The following is a 12,823-nucleotide window of genomic DNA, read 5'->3' on the forward strand; positions in this document are numbered from 1 at the left end:
TTCATCCACTCCAACCTCTTGTGAAGAAGGCTACATTTTTCTAGAATGTAATCAAATGCCCATGTTAATCATGTCAGATCGAAGATGGCATGTTAGTGCATTTGACAAATCCTGCAAACCAAATAGGCATGTAGTAATGTTCAAAACTGCATGTAGGCACTAACACATTTTCTTCTTTTGCAGATAAGATTAGGCCCAGCGGTGGATAATGTGATACAATATAACAATCATGTCGAATGCCTAGATCAACATCTCTCAGAAATTACTTTGAACTCCTACCGAGGGACCTTACCGGAGATTATATTCGCCAGGTTCTTTCTTCTTAGAGCAAGGGTGCTGAAGGAAATGAGGTTTGCCCTACATTTATTTCGCAAAAATGAATGGTTTATTGATAAGCACCGGCACCTGCGGCAGAATGGAGTAGGCTCCAAAAATGCTGAATTTCATTTTGGAACTTCAGATGACAGAGTAATTCGAAGTCATCGTGTCCACCCCATACATGACTTCTCAGTGACTGCCCCTTTGCAAAAATTGTGAGGTTTCGAAACCAGACTTAGAAGCGGTGATATTAGCTTGAACCTCTCTAATGGCCATGTTCAGCAAAACAGCGCGAGTGTTTGGAGCTGATTAGCTAAATTTCATTTCTAATATCAGTTTGAACCTTGTAATCTTCGAATTTTAGCCATATAACTCTAGAATTTGAACCTTGTAACATTTCAAGCTTTTGTGGTACAATCGTTGAAATGGCATTGTATGAGACTCGTATATTGCTAACACTATTTTGACCTTAATATGCAATGGTCTTAGATTTTATTAACCATTCTCGAATGAGTTTACCTTGTCGATCTCACAGCACATGATCTGTATAGCCAACTCGACTGCAATCTTCAGCATTATTGCACACAGTTGGTTTCTTCCGCCATGTGCACTGTAGAGCGCAGAATTAATTATCACACTCGAGTGTCCATCATCACCCTTCTGTGTAACTTTGACCTCATCACCCACGGGTAAACTTATGATCGAAGTCATTCCACACACTTCGTTTTTACAAAGCTTTTTGCCAAAAAAACGCCCATGATTTGTCCCTCTTCTAGCCGACGCGTGGCCAAACTAGACGGGCGGGAAGCTTGCGCGGTAGCACGGGAACAGGCTCATCGATGATACATTTGGCGCATCTTCGAGCCCACGCGTGCGGTGCGGTGTTGTAAAGTGTGCGCTGGAATCCTCCGCTATGAACGCCATGACAAGACGTGACGATTATAGGCCAGTCGGCGCCCATTTATTACAGCGCCCATTTAACCCTTGTGTCTCTTCAACCTTTCGATCGTGCCCCACCATTGCAAGAAGCACACCCACCACAAGAAATTCTTAGAGGGTATCCTGGGCGGCTCCAACAGCGCTCCGAGCAGCTATCAAGGACGAGCAGCAATTCACCATGCGTGCCGTGGTGGACACCCACAGAAGGTTCATGGACCTCTCGGTGGTGTACACCAACGACCCGGTCTGGGTGGAGCACTCCATCCACATCATGGAGCTGTTGCTTGCCGCGGAGAAGTACAAGGTGGTCGGGTTCGACCTCGAGTACACCCACGCTCGTGTCGGGTCTCGTCCCAAGGTCGCTGCCGCCCAGATGTGCGTGTGCCACCACGTCCTCGTCTACCACTGTTGCCTGGCCATAAGGCCTTGCAAGCGTTTCGCTAGGTTTGTCAACAACCCCCACTACATGTTCGCTATGGTGGACATCACCAACGATGTAAAGGCGCTCGAGAATTCGGGCATCGCCTGCCAGAATCTTGTCGACATCCAGGGCCAATACAAGATCTGGGGCAGCAAGGAGCATGAGAAGGACTCACTGGTTCACCTCACCGAGGCAATAATCGACCCCTACTACAAAGACATGTAGGATTTGTGCAACAAGGACAAGCGTGCCTGGCACTCGGCCTGGATGGAGAAACTCAACAAAGCTCGCATCGTGTACGCGGCCAAGGAGGTGTACACGAGCTACGACATGTACATGAGGATCTAGGTATCCAGCCGGAAGCACAGCAATGGCAAGCATCGTCGCAACAATAAGTAGATTATTTGATCCTTGTTTCTCCTACTTTAGTATGCATGTAATTGCTTACTTTGGTGTGTGGAAATGTTATGTGTGTAGTCACTTGTGTAATTGTGTGCTTAATTTGGTTATGCAATGCTGTCTTTTTAAGTATATATGTTGATGCTCTATAGACAGAGCGTAGATGTTATGCGGACAAAGAAAATCACATCGCACACAGACTAAACAATGGAACCCGTCGGTGATGTTTTCATTAATCACTCACAATTGTATACCGGCATTCGTTTGCTCACAACACACACGACTTGTTAGCAGTAATCGTCTGTGTTGTTATCGGTCTCCGCACACGTTTCCGATTACAAACCTATTTGCCTCGTATCACACAGATCTTGTTCATTTGAACCGTTTCTGCTCTCATGTCTCAACACAAACAGTTCATCCGAGTGAACCGCATGCCGTATATCGCACACACCTTTGATCTGGCTGACCGTTTCTTTTGTGTTACCTAATCACAAACAGTTCATCTGAGTGAACCGTATGATTTTACATCGCACACACCTTCATCTGGCTGCCCGTTTCTTTTGTTCATCCTCATCACAAACAGTTAATTGAGCTGAACCGTATGCCCTGCATCGCACACGCAACTAAAGTCTGAACCGTGTTTGATGCATCCTCCATCGCAAACGTTTTGCACCTTTTTTGACGGGTTTTTACACCACCGTTTGCGATTATGGCATCGCACATAGTTTCGTCGAAGGGTCTCTAATTCTAGTGTCCCGTTAGTAGCAACCTGCAGTAGTGATGGGAACAGCAGTGACCATGGGCCGCAATGATGACAAATCTAGAACGGGCCGTTCACGGGCCGATTTGGCACTATTCATACAGACCTTAACTATGAATGGGTTGTCTGCAAGCAGGCCGTTAATGGGCAAGCCATCTAATTTTGACTAGGCCGGCCTTTTTAACCTAAATGGGTCGTTGTTGGGCCTTGCCACGTGTTGATGTATCTTAGGCGACTCTTGTCCATTGGGCGGTTGACATCTGTCCCGTCGCGGAGCTAACACGTGGTTGCTATAGCCAATGAGAATTTTACACATGGAAAGTCCCCATTGGTCCCGACTGTTAACGGGTTATCAGATCCAAACTGGAACCTGATAGCTTAATGGCAACCCATTACGGTCGATGCCACGTGTTGATAACCCTTGATGAAAGCACTTCCGTGACGCGCCATATATCGTCATGGAAGTGGACACTTCTGTGATGATAATTTTGGTATTGTCGTGGACCACTTCTACGACAGCACATGTATGACTATCTTGATTCTATCATAAAATCGTCATGGCTGTACATGCATGACAAAAACGTGACCTACCATGACAAATACGTATCATCATGGAAGTGGTTTTTTGTAGTGTGGCTCAGTTTCCGTGACTCAATATGATTTAGCAGCCAGCCCTAGTAACTTTGCAAGAATTTATGCATCTCAACCCTATTATCTATCATAGTTCAACTCTGCCCCTTGATGCTGGTGATTGGCTCCGTGGCATCACTTATGAGTTGGAGTCTGCAAATGTTGACCCTACCAACTATGTCACTTTCACATCCTATTTCCTCAAGGGTCCCGTTGCTCAATGGTGGGACAGTCACAGGCTTTCACAACCTATTGGAACAGTCATTACCTGGCTGGAGTTCCAAGCTGCTCTTCGTGCCCGCTACATTCTGCAGGGAATTATGGACAGGAAGAAGCGAGAGTACTGCGACCTCACACAGGGCAACAAGACCGTAGATGCTTATCAGCGGGAGTTCCTTTACTTGTCCCATTATGTTGAACAAGATATCGCTACGGATGCTCGCAGACAGGAAAATTTCCGTGAAGGACTTCCCCCTGATATCAAGCTCGCGCTCCTTGTTCAAGACTTCGCAACCTTGGTGAACAAGGACATTCAGGTCGAGACTGGTCTGCAGGAACACAAGGAAGCCTTCAAGTGCAACCCCGACTTTGGCTCATCTTCGGGCTCATCATCACATAAGCGTAGGAAATGGGTCCCCTACAACATGTATCAACCAGCTGCCCCTGCACCAAGGCCGTCCTATGCTGCACCTCGCCTGCCTCCTCCACCATCGAGGCAGCCTCTTCGAGCTGCACCACCTCGAGCTCCTACTCCTCATCCCAATGACGGGTTGTGCATCAAGTGTGGCCGTCCAGGTCACCGTGCCAGAGAATTCTATTAGAATCAGAACCAACTTGCACTTCCTTCAACTAGCCATTCGCAATGGACGTGGTAACAACCAGCCCCGCAACAACAACAACAATGCCGGACATTTATGTGGTCGTGGTCACGCTAACCACATTGATCTAAATAAAGCTCAAGGCCAGCCTGCTACTGTGATGGGTAGTCTTCTTGTTAATTCAGTACCAGCATCTGTTTTATTTGATACAAGAGCATCACATTCATTCATGTCACAAGCTTTTGCGTACATGCACAACATTAAATGTGAGAACATGAACACTTCACTAGTGGTACACACCCCTACGAGCCAATGTCAAACCTCCATGGTTAGCCATAACGTCCCCATTGAAATTGAAGGGTTGGAATTACATGTCTCTCCCATTATTTTGAAGTCTTCCAATATAGACCTCATTCTGGGAATGGATTGGTTGAAGGCACATACTTCTTCTATCATTTGTGCCACTAAAATTGTCCATCTCCTACATCCTTCGAATGAGATAGTAAACTACTATGCTCGTCTTGTTCAAAATGTCGAAGCCCAGATTTATTCCTTGAATGTGTTGAACGCATCAACTCTAGAGGGAATTAAAAACGTTCCAGTCATTTGCAACTTCCAAGATGTCTTTCCAAAAGAACTTGCAGGAGTACCCCCGGTTAGAGCTGTCGAGTTTGTCATCGACTTGAAACCAGGCACCACTCCTATTGCCAAGCGACCCTACAACATGCTGCCGCATGAACTCCTTGAACTTAAGGAGGAAATCCACAATTCCCTTTGCAAAGGTTTCATTTCTTGAAGTTCCTCTGCTTGGGGAGCACCTTATCTCTTTGTCAAGAAGAAGGATGGTATGAAACGTTTGGTCCAAGACTACCGACCTATCAACCAAGCAACAATTCATAACAAGTATCTGCTTCCTCGGATCAGTGATCTGTATGATCAACTTGTTGGCTCCTCGGTCTTCTCTAAGCTCGACTTGAGGTTGGGTTACCACCAGATCCGGGTTCGTGAAGAGGATATCCCAAAGACCGCATTCATTACTCGTTATGGTTCATACGATTACACTGTCATGTCTTTTGGCTTAACCAATGCTCCAGCAACCTTCTCTCGTTTGATGAACTATATATTCATGGAATACCTCAACAAATTCATCATGGTGTATCTAGATGATATCCTTATGTATTCCAAGAATAAAGAAGAACATGTTGAACATCTTCGTCTTGTACTGGAAAAGCTTCGAGAGCACCAACTATATGCCAAATACTCTAGGTGTGAATTCTGGCTACCGGAAGTGCTTGTATCTTCCTATGTTGGATTTGGATCATGTATCTCTTTGTTTTTCGAGGATCTAGCATATGTTTGACCGAATCTTGTTGATTTGAGTGTTTCTCCCTCGTATTTCCCCTCGTCTTCTTTGTGTTCTTCGTAGGATCCCCTCCATTTCGTGAAAGATCGAGCACCTAGGGTTCTACCCTACATCAATTTAGTATGAAATGTTGAATAATAATTTTAGTGATTTGCTACAGTAGAGAATGATAAAGTTTTGGATTGATTTATACTAACTTACCTCACGAGTTCTTATTGAGTTTTGTGTGGATGAAGTTTTTAAGATTTAGGGAAACCGTGATATAAAAGGAATTAAGGAGACACAAAAGCTCAAGCTTGGGGATGTCCAAGGAAACCATGATAATATTTCAAGAAGTCTCAAGCATCTAAGCTTGGGGATACCCTGGTAGGCGTCCCACCTTTCTTCTTCAACAACTATCGGTTAGTATAGGTTGAGCCTAAGTTTTTTCTTCTTCAGATAAGTTGTGCTATTCTTGGAATGTCATTTTATGTTGTTTTTCTTGTTGTTTTAATAAAATACTTAGATCTGAAACTTTTAAATAAGAGAGAGTCTTCAAATAGCTACCCATTTACTTAACTACTCTTTTGATCTTCACTTATATCTTTTTGGAGTAGTTTGTCAATTCTATCATGCTTCACTTATATTATTTTGAGAGATGAAAATTTTTATGCTCATGTTCTTGACTTAAATTTGTTTGAGCTTGTCAAAAAGAAATTGCAACATATGAAACTAGTCCCAAGGTGATAGATATTCAAGAGGGATATAATAAAAACATATGAAACTAGTCCCAAGGTGCTTTCATGCAGATCATTGGACAAAATAAACTTGATTCTTTGTAATAGTTTTGAGATATGATGATAGTGATATGTGAGTCATGTTGATGAGTAATGATGCTTTTGTAAGAATATTGGTGTTAAGGTTTGTGATTCCCTATGAAAGCACAAAATTCAATAGTTATGCAATGAAATTACATCCTAGTTATGGTGCATTATTTGGTGTTAGTTATGCTTAATGCTCGCTTATGTGACTTTTCGTTTCTTGGTTGGTTGCTTCTCAATCTTTTTGCTAGCCTCCACTTGTACTAAGTAGAAATACTACTTGTGCATCCAAAATCCTTAAACCCAGTTTTGCCATATGAGTCCACCATACCTACCTATATGCGGTATTTCCGTGCCGTTCTAAGAAAATTTGTATGTGCCATATCTAATTTTCAAAATAAATTTCCCCCTTTGTGTGCTCGTACCGCTCATGAAGCGACAGGGGGTGGCCAATATTTTCCATGCTAGATGTGTTATTCTCAAGATGAGTGTCTATTGCCTTGTCATTGCATGAGAGTACGACAAAGGTATTAGGGATGCCTAGTCCCGAAATGAAAATTGAATTTACTTTATGTTGTCAAATAATAAATTCCTTGGAAAGTGTTAGTATGGAGGGTACCCATGGATACGGCTAGCCATGGATTGTGAAAGAATGGTGGAAAAAGGAATAAATTTTATTTTTTGTTTGGGAATCGCCCATGATATATCTAGCATGGAAAGTGTTTGGAATTACTCGGTCCTTTTCGTTGACGGGAAAAGTATGCCTCCCAAAATCTTTTATCTCTCAATTTAAGCTTTGAGCTATGGCACCTCTACAAATCCCCACTTCCCTCTGCGAAGGGCCTTTCAATTTACTTTATGCAATTTTTATTTTTATTTGAGTCTCCATCTTCTCTTACAAGTACCAACTAAGGGGCACTATGATCGTACTGGAGCATTGGATGTAGCTAATATGCGAGTATGTTTCATGAATGGGTCAATGGTTGAGCATGATGGGCTAGGGATAACTTGCTTTAGTGTTGATATTTTGAAAGACATGGTTGCTTGTCGATATGCTTGAGTATAGAAATCTTCATGTCAAAACTAGACTATTGCTTTGAATCATATAAAAGTCCAGATGCCCATGCTACAAAAGAAAAGAATGTGATGAACATGATAGGCAGCATTCCACATCAAAAATTCTGTTTTTATCATTTACCTACTCAAGGACGAGCAGGAATTAACCTTGGGGATGCTGATATGTCTCCAACGTATCTATAATTTTTGATTGTTCCATGTGTTATATTATTATTATTCTTGTATGTTTTACAATCATTTTATAGCAACTTTATATAATTTTTTGGGACTAACCTATTGACATAGTGCCCAGTGCCAGTTGCAGTTTTTTGCTAATTTTTTACATCAAAGAAAATGAATAACAAACAGAGTTCGAATGCAGCGAAACTTTTTGGAGATTTTTTCTAGACCAGAAGACACCCGCTGGGCCAAAGAAGTACCAGAGGGGATGATGTGGCCCACAGTCATCTCCATGTACACCTTCATAGCACCTCAAGCCCCAAGTGGACCTACCGGACTTAAGGTGAACCCGCTCCTCTTCGAGATTTACATGAATATCTATTGGACTTGGTTGCTACCTCACCATGGAACGTTGTGCATCATTAGGTACAAGGGCGACCGCCACCAAGAAGCTAGGGAGCTTTCTAGAGGTCAAGGAGAAGGACCCCAAGGCCACAAGGAAGAACAAGGAGTGCATGAAGTTCATCTCTGCACTTCCCAGGTGACCCCGTGTGATGTAGGGTGGAACCCTAGATGGCCGATCTTTCACGAAAGGAGAGGATCCCGTGATGAACATGAAGAACACGAGGGGAAACACAAGGGGAAATCACAAAGGGGAACACAAGAGAAACACTCAAAACAACAAGTATGATCACACATGCGCTAGATCCATGAACACAAAGGGAGATACATGATCCACGATCAACAAGGGACGATACACGGTAACCGGTTCTTCTCTAAAGGAGGTCTTGATGGGGCCACCCAAAAGGGGGTCTTGAATCCAAGGGGATCTTCTCCGTAGAGGGGTCGCGGTCTCTCTCGTGGAGCAGATCCGATGTGGATGAGCGAGGCTCTATCTCTAATATTAGCTATCACAACGCTAACCCTAGCTAGGAGGAGTAGGAGGTCTATTTATAGTCTAGGACTAAGTAAGGGGGTACATGGGCCTCAGGCCCGAATCCTGTGTGTAGTGAGGTATCGGACATCCGGTATGTAGCGGTCGTCCGGTGGCTCAGGGACGGCCGGACGTCCAATGGTCACCGGTCTTCCGCTATTTCTGTTCTGTGAAGGCGACGTCGGACGACCGGTCACTTCAGACTTCCGCTAATTCTGGCTCGGGTGCTGTGGCTTCAGGCTCCATACGTCCGGTCCCGACCGGTCGTCCGGTGGCTGTAGCTTCGTTGGCCTTCCTTCTTCATGACCTTGGCACTTGGTGTCCTCGTCGCCTTGTCTGGTAGATGTAGCTGCTCTGTGGCTCTCCTCCAAGTACCTGATCATGCATAGTGTTTCCGCTTAAGGTAGTAGCCATGTCTCATGTATAGAAAGTGGTGGTTAGGAGAGGAGCAAATTCACCTTATCTTTGATAGCCTTTGCTCGTGCCCTTGTCATTGGTCCAAGTGGTGTCGTGGGAGACATAGGTAGGTCCATTGGGATGATCTTGGGATGCTCCGCATCATCTCCCCTCCCTTGAGAACGATCCGACCTCAGATCGAATTCTTCGTCACCATGGTAGGGCGAGAGATCCTTGACATTTGATACGTCTCCAACGTATCTATAACTTTTGATTGTTCCATGCTATTATATTATCTGTTTTGGACGTTTAATGGGCTTTAATATACCTTTTCATATTATTTTTGGGACTAACCTGCTAGCCAAAGGCCTAATGCAAATTGCTATTTTTTTGCCTATTTCAGTGTTTCGCAGAAAGGAATACCAAACGGAATCCAAACGGAATGAAACCTTCGGTGATGTAGGGTAGAACCCTATGTGGCCGATCTTTCACGAAAGGAGCGGATCCCGTGATGAACACGAAGAACACGATGAGGGAAACGAGGGAAACACGGGGGAAACACAACAGAAACACTAAACCAACAAGAAAATAGTCACACATGTGCTAGATCCTCGAGTACATAAGAAATCACACGATCCACGGGCAACTAAGGATGATACAAAGGTAGCCGGTCTTCTCCACGAGGAGGTCTTGAAGTTCTTCTCCGCAAGGAGGTCTTGGATCCAATGGGATCGTCTCCGAAGAGGGGCCGCGGTCTCTCTCATGGAGTAGATCCGATGTGGATGAGCAATGCTCTATCTCTAATATGAGCTAAACCAATGATAACCCTAATTCGGAGCTAGGGGACGAGTACTTATAGTCCAATGGGTAAGTTAGTGGTTACACGGGTCGTTGCCCCTTCCACTGCGCACAGGCAGGCCGGTAGTACCGGTCATGGGGCGGTTGTTCTGCTGGGAGCTCAGGTACCGGTTCCTGGAGGGGTTTCTGAAGGTGCTCAGCAATTGTACCAGTCCTTGGGGCGGTAGTGCCGGTATTTTGGCTGTTACCGGTATAAACCGGGGCTGTACCAGCCTTGCACCGCTTGATTACAGAAGGTTGACCGGTAGTTGGCCGGTAGTGGGGCGGTTGTACCAGTCGACTGATAGTTGGTGGTTGCACCGGTATTTCTGCCCTTGGAAGATGTTCTTCATGCTCTTGATGTCCATCTTGCATCATAACTTCTCCTTGGTTGCTTACATGGTACCTAAGCACACAAAGCATCTCCGTTTGAGGTAGTAGCCATGTCTCATGTGGGTCAAAGGGAAGTTCAACAAGGAGAGAGTTAACGTCGTTCTTGATGGCTCTCGCACGAGCTCTTGTCATTGGTCCAAGTGGTGTCGTGGGAGATGTAGGTAGATCCATGGGGGTGGCCTTGGGATGCTCCACGTCATCTCCCCTTCCCTAGGAAAGATCCGACCTCCGATCGAAATCCTCATCACCATGGTATGGGGAGAGATATTTGACGTTGAAGATGTCGCTCACGGCATACTTGTCGCGTGGGATGTCAATCTTCTAGGCATTGTTGTTGTAGCGTGCAAGCACCTTGAAGGGTCCATCAGCTTGTGGTAGAAGTTTGGACTTGCGTTCATTGGGGAAGCGTTCCTTGCGAAGGTGTAGCCACACAAGATCGCCAATGTTGAATATCATGGGTTGCTTGTTGACGTTGAGCTTGGTCGTGAGTCGTTGTACTTCGCGCTCGATGGTGTGCCTTGTATCTTCATGCACCTTCTTGAGATTATTCACACATGCACTTGCGCCCATATTGATGCTCTCTTGTAGTGGTAGAGGGAGAATGTCCAATGGGGACAATGGATTGAATCCGTAGACGACCTCGAAGGGGGACTTGCCAGTAGTTGAGTGTCTTGTGCGGTTGTAGGCGAACTCGGTGATAGGTAGACACTCCTACCACTCCTTGATGTTCTTCTTGATTAGCACGTGAAGTAGAGGGGAGAGTGTGTGGTTGGTCACCTCCGTTTGGCCGTCGGTTTGTGGATGGTAAGTCGTGGAGAAGAGTAGCTTCAGTCCGAGCTTAGCGCATAGTGTCTTCGAAAAGTAACTCAAGAACTTGACGTCGCGGTCCGAGACAATCGCCTTTGGCACTCCATGTAGGCAAATTATTTCACTACAAACACTATAGGAATCAGCTACTTTGCCATCTGCCACAGCAGACGGGAAAGGTAGGAACGGCTCCGGCAAAGGTCTTTGCCGTCTGCCGCGGACGACAAACGGCTCCGGCAAAGTAAGGATCGGCAAAGAGCTACTTTGCCGTCCGCTTTCGGCGGCTGACGGCAAAGGGGCCTTTGCCATCAGCAGCTGACGGCAAAGAAAGCAGATGGCAATAATTACGCTGTTAGTCCGTTAGGTGGCTAACGGCAGCCTTTGCCGTCCGCCGCTGACGGCAAAATTTGTCCTGCCTTTGCCGTCCGCCGAATGATGTCAGCTGGACGTCACTACACGGTAGGCCTTTGCCATCCGCCGCTATAGGCAAAGCCTTTGCCGTCCGCCGCTGTAGGCAAAGCCTTTGCCGTCTGCCGCTGTAGGCAAACTGGCCAAATGGGTCACTTTCCAGGAGGCACAGGTGGCCACCGCGTGGCTGCTTTGCCGTCCGTGGCTGTTGGCAAAGTTGCCTTTGCCGTCCGCGGCTATCGGCAAAGGTGGCTTTGCCATCAGTAGCTGACGGCAAAGATCCTGCTTTGCCCCATTTTTTGTGTTTTTTTAATGCAACAATTTTGACACCAAATATATATGACATATATATATATAATATTTCACAGGGCTATTTAACAGCAAACATATCACATATCCAGCACATAAGTTTCTTCGTACATACATATATAGTTCCATCCATTCATACATAGCAAGTTCCATCAAGTTGCACATACACATTGTTCCATCCATACATATTACAATGCAAAGTTTCATCAAGATAGCAAGTTCCATCATAGCAAGCTAGAAGAATACTTGAAGAGAATGAAAGAAAAAACAAGCACTCCATCATAGCAAGCTAGCTTCCGTGAAGTGGATGAAATCTGCAAAATGGCAAATAAGAAAGTTAGAAAAAGGTGACTAGAAGAAGAAGACTAGAACAAGAAGACTAGAACAAGAAGTATATGCCATTTATGAGCTAACTTAGGTGAAATGGATCATATATGAGCTAACTAAGTTGAAATGGGTCATTTATGAGCTAACTAAGGTGAAATGGATCATTTATGAGCTAACTTAGTTGAAATGGATCGTTTATGAGCTAACTTAGGTGAAATGGATCATTTAAGAGCTAATTTAGGTGAATTGGATCGTTTTTAGCTAACTTAGGTGAAATGGATCGTTTATGAGGTAACTAAGTTGAAATGGATCGTTTATGAGCTAACTTAGTAAAAAGCATCATTTTAGAGCTAACCTAGGTGTGATGGGTCATTTTGGAGCTAACCTAGGTAAGATGGTTCATTTTGGAGCTAACCTAGGTGAAATGGGTCATTTTAAAGCTAACGTAGGTAAAATGGATCATTTAGGAGCTAATCTAGGTAAAATGGGTCATTTTAGAGCTAACTTGGATAAAATGGATCGTTTATGAGCTAACTAAGGTGAAATGGGTCGTTTTTGAGCTAACTTGGGTGAAATGGATCATTTATGAGCTAACTTAGTTGAAATGGATCGTTTATGAGCTAACTTAGGTGAAATGGATCATTTAAGAGCTAATTTAGGTGAAATGAATCGTTTGTGAGCTAACGTAGTTGAAATGGATCGTTTGTGAGCTAACTTAGTAAAAAGCA

The 12,823-nt window shown here is 44.6% G+C and overlaps 1 protein-coding gene across 1 annotated transcript in view; it reads left to right on the forward strand.

The window, feature by feature from the left end:
* The window catches only part of LOC147964999 (uncharacterized), a 98,665-nt gene extending 94,377 nt beyond the window's left edge, over positions 1-4,288 (forward strand). Inside the window, exon 5 of the mRNA XM_087530241.1 lies at positions 3,506-4,288. Within this exon, the coding sequence (XP_087386367.1) occupies positions 3,506-4,288 (783 nt within the window). The remainder of the gene's footprint in view (positions 1-3,505) is intronic.
* The last annotated feature ends 8,535 nt before the right edge of the window (positions 4,289-12,823 follow it).

This window comes from Triticum urartu, chromosome 6A (genome assembly GCF_056163025.1).
Source record: "Triticum urartu cultivar PI428250 chromosome 6A, HENAU_Tu73, whole genome shotgun sequence".
In the NCBI taxonomy this organism is placed as follows: domain Eukaryota; kingdom Viridiplantae; phylum Streptophyta; class Magnoliopsida; order Poales; family Poaceae; genus Triticum; species Triticum urartu.